General features: G+C 41.5%; 1 protein-coding gene across 6 annotated transcripts in view; it reads left to right on the top strand.

Annotated features, from left to right (window-relative positions):
• Positions 1-12,391, top strand: part of DNAJC24 (DnaJ heat shock protein family (Hsp40) member C24) — an 84,385-nt gene that overhangs the window by 41,135 nt on the left and 30,859 nt on the right. For 4 of the 6 annotated variants that reach the window (XM_056526658.1, XM_056526659.1, XM_056526660.1 and 1 more), the window contains exons 3-5: positions 107-248; positions 1,168-1,312; positions 1,391-3,079. The exons of 1 other annotated variant lie outside the window; for it this stretch is intronic. In XM_056526658.1, the coding sequence (XP_056382633.1) occupies positions 107-248; positions 1,168-1,312; positions 1,391-1,964 (861 nt within the window). In that variant the 3' untranslated portion in view covers positions 1,965-3,079. Of the gene's footprint in view, positions 1-106; positions 249-1,167; positions 1,313-1,390; positions 3,080-12,391 lie in introns of those variants that run through there. One more of the 6 variants, XM_056526655.1, reaches the window with a different exon arrangement.

Raw genomic sequence — 12,391 nt, 5'->3', positions numbered from 1 at the left:
TGGGGGGCCGGTGCTAGGGTATAAGCAAGTATATTAGTTCAAAAATACTTATTCTGTAAATATGTCAAGATATTAAATATTTGAAGACTTTTTTTCTGTTTTGCAGGTGCAGGCCCACCCTGTGCTGTGGAAAGAAAATTACAACTGCTATGGTGACCAACACCTTCAGAACCAAGCTTGGAAAAGAATCTGTGAGGCACTGTGTCCGGACTGGGTCAAGCTTACACAGTTGCAGCAGGAGGTTTTTGGTGCGTATTTTCCTGTGAAATACATTGGAGGTCATTTACTAAAAAAATTTCAGGGGTTTTGCGCCCAAATTGTGTCGCACACTTTATGCGCCAGAATTTGTGACCAAATAAATCTCAAAAACCCGTCCAACTCTTCATTTTACTCAGAAAACCCAAAAAAGGGTGAGAAAACGCTAGAAACAGCGGGTGTGTTCCTGACCGTTTCGAAAAATCTCAAATTTACTAATGTTCCCACATGAAATTTGGAGGCTTTGTGCTCTGAAAGACCAGACAGCTCAGAACAGTTGTTAAAATAGCAAATCATGTAGGGATTAATACCATGAGGGAGAAAAAAAACACAAATAAATTACACTCCACTCCTAGTAAATCATTCGCCATTCTGTTCTGATGTCATCGTATATCTTAGCTATCAGTCAATCTCTATTTAAAAGGGTACTCCGCTGCTCAGTGTTTGGAACAAACTGTCATAGCCCCGCCCACTCAATGCAAGTCTGTGGGAGGGGCCGTGACGTCACCGAACAGTTTGTTCCAAACGCTGAGCAGCAGAGTACCCCTTTAAATCTATCTGTCGAGCAAACTTCCAGCAGATGTGGTTGGTAAATCCACAGTAACTGAATGTACACATGTTTCGGATAAATACAGATCTGTCCTAACATAAAAATACAAATGAAATAATATAAGGGCAGATTGAGGTCTTTTCCTGCAGACTTTTATGTTCCTCCACCTAAAAGAATCAGTCTGTGAGGCTGGTAACACCATGAGGCTTTGATGACGGTTCAGTATTGCATGGCTGTGAAGAGCATCACATATGTGTTCACAGGCCTGTAGTCACTAGTTATTGTGTAGGTATGGCATATGGCTGTTCAGTAAACAGTCGCTGTGAGGGAGGAATATAATTTTGACATTATACTTCTTTTAGAGGAGGACCTAAGAAAGAAGTGGATATCTTTGCAAGACTTTTTTCTTAAGAAGCATCGCAAAGCTGAAAGACGTGGGTCCTCTCCCTCGCAGGTACCATTCTATGATGAACTGCTGTTTCTACTGTTCAGCAGGGGACCCAAGCCGTAAGTATTAAATATATAGGATTTTTTTCCCCCTATTTTGTGTACCGTTTTGGAATTGTAGTTCTGTGTTTTAAACAGATCTGAAGGCAGTAATTGGGAAAGAGAAAGCCTGGCAGAGTTTCCAGCTGCACTTGACCAGCAGGAGTGGAAGCCAAATCCTACACTATCAGCAGAGGTCAAAGAGGAATTGGAGGGGAACCAAGCAGGACTGTCAAGAATGCACACACCAGCAATTGCCTTACCATCAGCCAAAACATCTGCTGTTGCTCCAGTGCCTACCCGAGTAGCACATCCTCACCCCACTGTCCACCCAGCTCACACTCGTAGGCAGGGTCAGAGAACCCTCCGAGCATCAGACAGGGAGTTAATCCAGAGGGTCCACAGCAATGACAAATTTGACCGCTTTGGCCGCGAGATGGCATCTAGCTGCCGCCGGATGCGTCCCGAAGTCCGACACAATTTTATGTCATATGTCTATTGTGCAGCAGCGGTCTTTGACTCCCCTGACCCCCTGCTTGATGTTGAGTCTCTAATCAATGACCTCCAGTCATTCGTTGGCCATCAGAATACCCTTGAGGATGTGTCCACCTCCACCCAGACCAACACTATTGATTTATCTGCTCCTTCCTCCCCACCCACTACTGATTCCTAATGTTATGCATTTTCCCCCCTGTATCCCTACACCAGCAGTGGGTCCAGCCAATCACAATAACTTCCTGGCTTTTCAACCCTCGAGGAATATTTTCTCCACCCAACCCCCTTTTTTCTTTTTTTTATTTATTATTGTTTTTTGTTTTTGTTAAAGGTTAGAATTTCTTATTTTTGTAAGAAATGAAAATTAAAATACCTTGGCTCTTGAGTTAAAAATAAATGGTTTCTTTGTTTTTGTTTTAGCTTTTAAAAATTATGGAAGTGAAAAAGCTGATTCCTCTATAGGTCATTTGTGTCATTCAGAATGCCAAAACATTACATACAACATACGTTTTACATGAAGTATACCAGGTGCCATACTTGTGTTGCTTTTGAGCTACTCATTGAACTACTGAACCAGAATAAATGTACCGCCTTAGGCCATTTTCATGTGAGCATATTATGAACTGAGTTCTGGGCAAAATACAGATGTGCCAGTATAAATCAAAAGCGCCTATTGACCTGCAACCAAGGGTGTTATATAAACAAATATTATTATTAGTAGTAGTAGTAATAATAATAATAATTAGAATTAACAGTAATAAAGGAGTTAGATGGCCTAAGCTTCAGTCGGAGGGGGTACCTGTATCTCCACTTCAGAGTAAGAACTGTCCCTAACATTTGTACAAATGTTGTACCTGGTTGAACCTTTCATAGAAGACTCTCCTGCAAGGATGCATAACTCACCCCAGATGCAAAAAAAACTGAAAAAAATGCACAAAAATGTCATATTTGACCATTGTGACCATGCGCACCAATAATAAATTAGTGAAGAAGGCCAAAACCTTAAAAGAACTAAATCATTTTTTGTTTTGCCGTACATAAGCTACCTGCATTCTATGTTGACAGATAGTGGGGCAGATTGACTTACACAGCCTAATTCCTATGCAGTGTAAAGTAAAACTGGGCAGTCCAAGGATGTGCCGGACTTATCAAAGTGGCTCATGCAATCTTTAGGTGTTTTTGTGTAACTTTGTAACATCTATTAGTAATTTGCAATTTATTTATTTTCTCAATTAAAAAATTTGGGCAAAAATATCAATGTTCTCCTTCCTGTTTCACTGTATAAGAAAATGGTATGTGGAGGAGGACAACAATGGAATCTGTGTTAATTCTGCTTGTTAAATTAGCACTGTCAATTTAGAACAACTTTTGACATGATTGGTTGGGGTCTGGGTTCAGACCCAGACCAATCGCTAGAACAAGCGGTTAAAAGTACGAGCTAAGTGATTACTGAGTTCCAATGTAGGTGTATGGGACTGTCTTGGTCACACGCACAGAGAGCGGGGAAGGAAGAATTTAGCTGCATGCCTTTCTTGCTGCTCATTCTAGCAATTGGTCAGGGTCTGAAAACTTAGACCCCTGAATGATTAAAACTTGTGACCTTTCTCTACAACAAGGCAAATATTTTATAAAGAGACAGGTAGGTTTTAAAATTGAAAACTGTGACCAAAAAATCCTCTTGGAAATGGGCTGTTTTCTGATCTGGATTCGAAATCCTATAAGATTTTTCCACCTCAAATGAGAGGCGTGTGAACAGACCCTTATTGACCCTTATGACTTGTCTGTGGACCCTTATGACTTGTCTGTGGGCTCTGTACATAAAGAATGTCTTCCTAACAACGTTAATATGGGTTATCTACAGTAGAGCATTTTCAGTCCAGACAACCCTTGTTCTTGGTGCAGAATATGTCCACTCAGATCTTTGTTGGAGACCTGGAGAAGAGAAGAAGATACACTGTAAGCTCATCTTTCATTTGACATGTGTGGAGAATTGCTAAAGAATGGCCAGACTCCGGGCTGTCTGATGTGCATATGTAGATGAGCTCCTGCCTTTAGTTTCCCACTGGCAATTGGATGAGAACCCAGCCTGGTTCCTGTCAATTTCACCTCCAAAACGTTTATTTGTTGTTAGGGCTGGCACATGTGTGCCCACCCTCTAATCTACCATGTCAGCCATTGCTTGGATGAAAAAAAAAAAAAAAAGTTATTTGCTTTCATGAAAGTCCTCGACAAACATCAATTCAGTCAACTCAGATCAAGTCACCAAGTATTCCATGACCATATACTGGAATAACATGGAAGATTTATGCTTTTTGATGTGAATACAAGAAATATTAGAACATTTACTCTCTAAGGCCACTCTAAGGGTGGCTCCCATCATTTGAGGATCATGCTGCACTGTAGGACGTTTCCTTAACTGCTAACTTCAGTAGGTATTGGCTTGTAGTACCAGTCTTTATCATCTGATGTAGGAAAGGAAGGGACAACCACTTGAAGAATAGTTCAGATTTGGAGCATTTATATGTCCCTTTTTCAGCCACCATTTGCAGAGTTTGTCTTAGCTTGAACATATATGGATATAGATACTTTTTGCTTAATCTGCACCATCCATATGAAACTCCATGGTCTCATCCTTATTGGGGAAAAGCTAACTCCTGTTAACTAGTCCCAAGTACCAGTTCTTTAATGACGTCTATGGTAGTTTACGGAAATGGCATGGTATTGCATGGCCACTTCTTCATTGCAGTCTTTAGAGAGTACTACCTCCATGAATCGTCACGGAACTGCTGTTTTGCTGGTAGCCACCTATAATATTTTCTCTTATGGGGCATTTTTGGTATATCCTGTGGGTATGCCCTTAAAGTATATGATTGAAATGTGCTAATTGACATATGCATGCAGACATCACAGGGAGGGGGGTTTCCTGTCATCACTGTTAGAAATCCACTTCCCTGCAGCAATATGGTAAGATCTACCGGCCCACATTTATATGCTGTCTGTGGAAGGAAGGGTGATGAGTACTACATTTTTTTTTTTTCGGCACTGACCAATCATTAAGGAATGTCCAGTTAGGAGACTGGACAATTGCTTTAAAAGGGTTTTTTCATGACCTTTTTTTTATATAAATGGCCTGTTCTTGGATAATTGGAGACCCAGCACTTGCACTGATTAGCGGATTGAAGGGGCAGAGGCTTTCTGATGAGCTGTGCATCCCAGACACAGCACCATACTGTTGATAGAGGCTGTACCTGGTATTGCAGCTCAGTCCTATTCAAGTCACACAACTGTTACAGAATGCATGGAGCAGTGTCTGTCATAGTGCTCCCAGGAGTGCCATAGCCTTCCTCCAATCTGATGGTCAGACGAGGAAAAGAAGAACATTTCAGATACGTAGTACTTTTCTGCTCTACTTATTATGTTAACAAAATGAAAATCCGTGCTAAAAAGGATGTTTTGTTCCCTAAAGGGGTTTTCTGGGACTTTGATATTATAGGCCTATTTTTAGTATAGTCCATTAATATCAAAATTCCAGAAAACCCCTTTTGTGTTGTAAAACATCCTTTTTTAGCACTGATTTTCATTTTCTTAACAGACGAAGTAGACCAGAAGAGCAGTGTGTATCCAAAATGTTCTTGTTTTCCTCTAGTAAATTGATATTATGTCTGAACCATTTGCTCACACAGTGGTATACTCTACTTATATAGAAGTATATCTTAAAATAGATTCCAGGAACAACATGGAGCGTCACTATTTAGTCTAAGACGTGCCCTGGTGGAAACGTAAATTAGGAGTAAATAGGCACATGGGTAGCGGTGGCAGCTAGCCAAGTCTCTATGGAAATGAGGTGCCTGGCTTGTTGGAAAGTGGATATGAATTTACATTATTCCAAGTGATGAATGCTCAACAATTGTTGCAGAGACAATAACTCTATGAAACTAATTCAATGCCATTGTCCGACCCCATCACTATGAATTTTTCTTCGCCCATTTTAGATCTGCTTGAATTTTTGGGTCAGTGCAGATCGGTTTTGGAATGCGCCTGCAGCTGTTGTGTGTATGGAAATTACTGTTTACAGAAGAGACCTGTAAAAATGGGGGGAAAAGTGCTTTTGTGTATGTGTGATTTTTTTTCTTTTTTTTCTCTTTATCATTTTTTCCTTTTATTTTCTTTTTATATTAATATTCTTATTTTCCAAAATGCATAAGAATAATTATTCAGAGAATGATGCAGATGTTGGGTCCGCCTTTTGCATAGAGTGTACAGAGTGAGTGATCGGGCAGGGTGTATTGCAGACCTTGGTGTGTGTGTGTGTGTGTGTGTGTGTGTGTGTGTATATATATATAATGTGTGTGTGTGTGTATATATATATTTGAGAAAGGCTCTATTGTCGAGCCGAAACGTTGCCTGCACAGATGTGTGAATACATTTTGTGATTATTTCACCTACAAGCCGGAGTGCCGCTTCTACCTTTTATCTATATATATATATATATATATATATATATATATATATATATATATATACAATCACACAACAAAATATATATATATACACCAATATCTATATATGACATACACATATATGTATGTAATATATATATATATATATATAATTATTATAATTTTTTTTTTGGCCCGGGTTTTTATTAAACATTTTTAAATATTTAGTTTTTTGCATCAGAATCTGGTTCACAGTGATATCTGTCAGAGATCTGGTCTGGTAGCTTGGTCTCCTGTCACTCTTGCCTTCACATAAGGTCTATTATGAGAAAATCAAAGTATCCTTCCTTCTTCAAACATCATCTGTCGGGGAGTTGGCACATACCCCCCCCCCCCCCCCACCCCATGTATAGTACAGAAAATAGCCTGCCAACTCCCACTGAGATTGGCTGGTTCAGATGACTTTGCTCTTGTTTCTATAGCAGGGGTCTCAAACTGGTGGCCCTCCAGATGTTGCAAAACTTCAACTCCCAGCATGCCTGGACATGCCCAGACAGCTATTTGCTGCAGCAAACGGCTGTCGGGAATGCTGGGAGTTGAAGTTTTGCAACATCTGGCGGGCCACCAGTTTGAGACCCTGGTCTATAGGAACCTTTTATTTGACCATAACTTAGCTTAGATGATGACTTAAGAACAGACCGGACTGATCGAAGACTGAGCCACCAGATGAAGTCTATGATAGATTTAGCTTCAAATGAAATTAGGCAGCCTGTGGATACACAGAAGTAACAGAGAGCGGGAAGTAGCTTACATAGAATTCAATTCAAAATTTTTAAGAATATCAAAAATGTTTATTTTATTCGAAAAGTTAATTTTTATATTTGGTTAAAAAAAGGCCTACTAAAGTGCCCATAGCCTTGAATTTGCTCATTTGGCAGAATGTGTAGCACCAATTTAAAGTTTTCACTTTAATTTGAAAAAGAAAAACTGTTGTACCTCCTATTGTTAATGATTTACCAGATTCATTATTCTTACTGGTATTCTTGTGTTCTTACTTAATTTTTTTTAAAGGTATATATCCATGGTCTTTTCAGCTCAATAGGTGCCTCTTTAAAGGGGTACTCCACCCTTAGACATCTTATCACCTATCCAAAGGATATGGGATAAGATGTCTGATCGTGGGGTCCCGCCGCTGGGGGCCCCTGCAATTTTGGCTGTGGCACCTTATACATACGATGCACGGAGCCAACTTTGCTCCAGGCCGGATGACTGGCAATGCGGAGCAGAGGCTCGTGACATCACGGCTGTGCACTTCAATGCAAGTCTATGGGAGGGGGCGTGACAGCCATCACGCCCCCTCCTATAGTCTTGCATTGAGGGGGTATAGCTGTGATGTCACGAGCAGGGTGCTGCAGTGACATCACAAGCCTCCGGTGCTGCACCCAATGCTCTAAACAAATGCCGGGTGCAGCAGGGAGGATAGGGGATGAGATGTCTAGTGGCAGAGTACCCCTTTAAGGCTGTGTTGACACGTTGTGATAGCTCAACTAACCAGTGTGTGCATTTCTGCTGCAAATGGCCAAAAGAAATTGTGCACCTTACTGTGATGTATACAGTTAACATAATTATGATAATGCCCCATTTTTACAGTGATTTTGGCCATTCACAGCAAAAATGTTTGCAGTAATTAGTTGTGTTACTGCAATGTGTGGACACAGCCTAACGTACCCATATATCTTCGGTATTCGGTATTGTCCAAACACCCTTTGGTCATAGACATGTACACTCAATTTGGTCAGCACACCCCGTTTACATAAGCCTGCTGACATCAACAGATTTAGTAGCGTTGCTCCTACATGTCTAAGCATCGTTAGTCTTGAGCAGTATGAGCCTTGTAGGACCCAATCATGAAATTATTGGGTCCACAATTTAGATCAGTGGTCCTTAACCCAGTCCTCATGGGCCACCTACATTCCAGGTTTTTTCAGTTACTCCTATTGGGCTGGTCAGAATTACTAAGGGTCTATTCACACGGCAGAATTTCCACTTGTGGAATTCTGCCTCAAATTAAATCCCATAGACTTCTATGGGATTCCTCACTCCCATTCACATTTCCGCAAGCCAAAATTCAGAAGTGTGAATGGGAGTGCGGAATCCCATAGAAGTCTATGGGATTTAATTTGAGGCAGAATTTCGCAAGCGGGAAGTCTTTAAGAGACGACCCTTTTTAAAGTGATTTAAAGTGCTCACTGCTAGCATGTATGATGCTGTAGTAGACCACTGCTGTCAAGCTCTACCACCTAACTTGAGTTACATACTAAGTGTAAGCATGGAACTATTTTAGTGACAGAGATGAGGGTATATGCAGTACATGAAAACTTTTTATATTTACTTAAAGGGGTACTCCAGTGGAAAACTTTTATTTTTATTTTTTTAATGAACTGATGCCAGTAAGTTAAACAGATCTGTAAATTACTTCTATTAAAAAATCTTTACCCTTCCAGTACTTTTTAGCAGCTGTATGCTACAGAGGAAATTCTTTTCTTTTTGAATTTTTTTCTCTTGTCCACCGTGCTCTCTACTGACACCTTTGTCCATGTCAGGAACTGTCCGGAGCAGCATAGGTTTGCTATGGGGATTTTCTCCTGCTCTGGACAGTTCCTGATACGGGCATCAGGTGTCAGCAGAGAGCACTGTGGACAAGACAAAAAAGAAATTCAAAAAAGAAAAGAATGTCCTCTGTAGCAAACAGCTGCTAAAAAGTACTGGCAAGGTAAAGATTTTTTAATTTAAGTAATTTACAAAGCTGTTTAAAGGGGTTATCCAGGAAAAAACTTTTTTTTTTATGTATCAACTGGCTCCAGAAAGTTAAACAGATTTGTAAATTACTTCTATAAAAAAAAAATCTTAATCCTTTCAGTACTTATGAGCTTCTGAAGTTAAAGGGGTATTCCGCCCCTAGACATCTTATCCCCTATCCAAAGGATAGGGGATAAGATGTCAGATCACCATGGTCCCGCTGCTGGGGACCCCTGGGATCCCCGCTGCGGCACCGCGCTATCATTACAGCACAGAGCGAGTTCGCTCTGCACGTAATGATGGGCGGTACAGGGGCCCCTTTCAATACAAGTCTATGTGAGGGGGCGTGGCGCCCCCTGCCACAGACTTGCATTAAGGGGACGGGCCGTGATGTCACAATGGGTGGCGCCATGATGTCACGCTGCTCCGTCCCCCGTATCGTCTGTCATTATGCACAGAGCAAACTCGCTCTGTGCTGTAATGATAGCGCGGTGCTGCAGCGGGGATCCCGGGGGTCCCCAGCAGCGGGACCGCGGCGATCTGACATCTTATCCCCTATCCTTTGGATAGGGGATAAGATGTCTAGGGGCGGAATACCCCTTTAAGGTTGTTCTTTTCTGTCTAAGTGCTCTCTGATGACACGTGTCTCGGGAACCGCCCAGTTTAGAAGCAAATCCCCATAGCTAACCTCTTCTAAACTGGGCGGTTCCCGAGACACGTGTAATCAGAGAGCACTTAGACAGAAAAGAACAACCTTAAAGGAGTATTCCAGGAAAAAACTTATATATATATCTCAACTGGCTCCAGAAAGTTAAACAGATTTGTAAATTTCTTCTATTAAAAAATCTTAATCCTTTCAATAATTATCAGCTGCTGAAGTTGAGTTGCTGTTTTCTGTCTGGCAACAATGCTCTCTGCTGACATCTCTGCTTGTCTCGGGAACTGCACAGAGTAGAAGAGGTTTGCTATGGGGATTTACTTCTAAACTGGGTGGTTCCCGAGACACGTGTCATCAGAGACTGAAAAGAACAACTCAACTTCATCAGCTCATAAGTACTGAAAGAATTAAGATTTTTTTAATAGGAGAAATTTACAAATCTGTTTAACTTTCTGGAGCCAGTTGAGATATAGATGTATATATATATATATATATATATATATATATATATATATATTTAAAAAAAAGTTTTTTCCTGGATAACCCCTTTAACTTTCTGGCACCAGTTGATTTAAAAAAAAAAAAGTTTTCCACCGGAGTACCCCTTTAAAGGCCGTTATTCCGTTCATATATCAACATAAAAAATACATTCACAAATGCATAATAAACGACAAGTGAATATTCTGAAAATCCACAAAAAAGGCAAAATATTTTCTCTAAGAACAGCTTGACTCGATAGCATCAACACAAGTCACCGTGCCAGAAAATCTGCCGTTGGATGAATCCTTTCATGAAGGAAGCGTTGGACTCCTAGTCTGCATTAGGTGGCAGTAGTGTGTTGCATTTTACCAGGCATACAGTTTCCACATTATTTTATATTGTCCTCGATCATCTGTGATATCATTCTTCATCACAGAGTCCGGCACAATGAAGTTTTCGAAGTCCAGCTACTCAAACCAAAAACTCTTATTTGAGATTATATATTTATTTATTTTTTTGGGGGGGGATTTGCCCTATTTTTGGAGTAATGTGTAGCATTTATGGAAGCATAGTGTGTTTATCCAGACTGTGGCAGTGGCTGTCTGATCTAAGTTGACTTTCCACGGGCCTGGGGCTCAAATGCTAAATTCCTCCATGTGAATGGAGATGCAGCGGTTCTCAAGGAGGTGACAGGGTACTGATAATTGCAATTGTCGCTCACTGGGTTAATTTCCTTTTACTATTACACAAAGGATAATTAGAAAGCTGCAACTATTCTAGCTTCTGCGAAAGGGAACGCAATACAGTCATTTTTTATATTAATTGTATTTTGTCTTGCAGGTTGGTGCCAGACATGTTTTAGCAGGAGGAGTATTTTGGGAATTGGTTTGGGGGCCGAGGGGAGAATGGGTGGCAGATTAGAATACATTTGGTTTAAGATTTGAAAATAGGTTAGCAGAGGCAATTGAAGATGATAATCTTTTATACATCCTTCTAGGGGTCTAAGTACTGGAGATACTTAAAGGATAGGGGACAAGCTGTCTCATCGTGGGGGTCCCGCCGCTGGGGACCCCAGCGATCTTGGCTGCGGCACCCCAGACATCCGGTGCACAGAGCGAACTTCACTCCATGCTGGATGACGCAATGCGGGGTGGAGGCTCGTGACATCACGGCCAAGCCCTGCTTGTGACGTCACGGCCACCCCCCCTCAATGCAAGTCTATGGGAGGGGGCGTGACGTCCGTCACACCCCCTCCCATAGACTTGCATTGAGGGAGCGTGGCCATGATTTCACGAGCCTCCGACGCTCTAAACGAACGCTGGGTGCAGCAGGGAGATTGTTTGGGGCCCCCAGCGGCAGGACCCCTGCGATCAGACATCTTATCCCCTATCCTTTGGATAGGGGATAAGATGTCTTGGGGCGGAGTACCCCTTTAATGGGACCATGTCACTACTTTCAAGCCATCTGGGCAGTCTCCGGTGACTTCTTTCTGCACCACCAGCCTTGATGGATCTCTACTTGTTTGGGTATAGGGAGAGATCAATCAGTCAAGCCCAGGGGTGCAGGCAGAAGCCAACGAAGACCACCCAGATGACTCATGGTCTTGAAAGTGATGACAGCTTCCCTTTTTAAAGGGGTTGTCCTAGCACAAAAATATATATATATTGCCCACCCTTACTCCCAGATATTCAACCTCCAGGGAGCATGGCACAACAGCAGTATAACTCTCTGTGCAGGCTGTGTAGCTGGGGCTGGTAATAAATTGCAACCGACGCATGTGGGCTAAACCAGAGCTGCATCCAATGGACCTTTCTGTCAACATATGTGCAGATATGTTTTTATTGATTTTTCTAATATACATATCTTAGCAGATTTGTGGGTATTTGGCTCCAAGCGCAATGGCTTTTTCCTGTGGGTGTCTAACAGGTTGGGTGTTATAGCTTTCTATTATTCAGTCCTAGTAACTTGAACAGGACTAAGCTGCAGTATCAGGCACAGCCGCTACCAACGTTTTGGAGCGGTGTCGGATAATCATTGAAGGGGATGCAGCAGTTGGCAGGGAGCCCTATAATCAGTTGTTCAGCAGGGGTACCAGGAGTCAGACACCCAATAATGATAGGCCATTAGTGTAAAAGACCTAAAGGGAAAAAAAGAATATTTTCACATCAGAGCATGTTCATTTTGCTGTATCTATATTTCCTAGTGAAGTAATGGATAGAGACCGTGTAT

Source organism: Hyla sarda, chromosome 6 (genome assembly GCF_029499605.1).
Source record: "Hyla sarda isolate aHylSar1 chromosome 6, aHylSar1.hap1, whole genome shotgun sequence".
Taxonomy (NCBI): Eukaryota; Metazoa; Chordata; class Amphibia; order Anura; family Hylidae; genus Hyla; species Hyla sarda.
The sequence above is the reverse complement of the archived record's forward strand: the minus strand, read 5'-3'. Positions and strand labels throughout refer to the sequence as shown.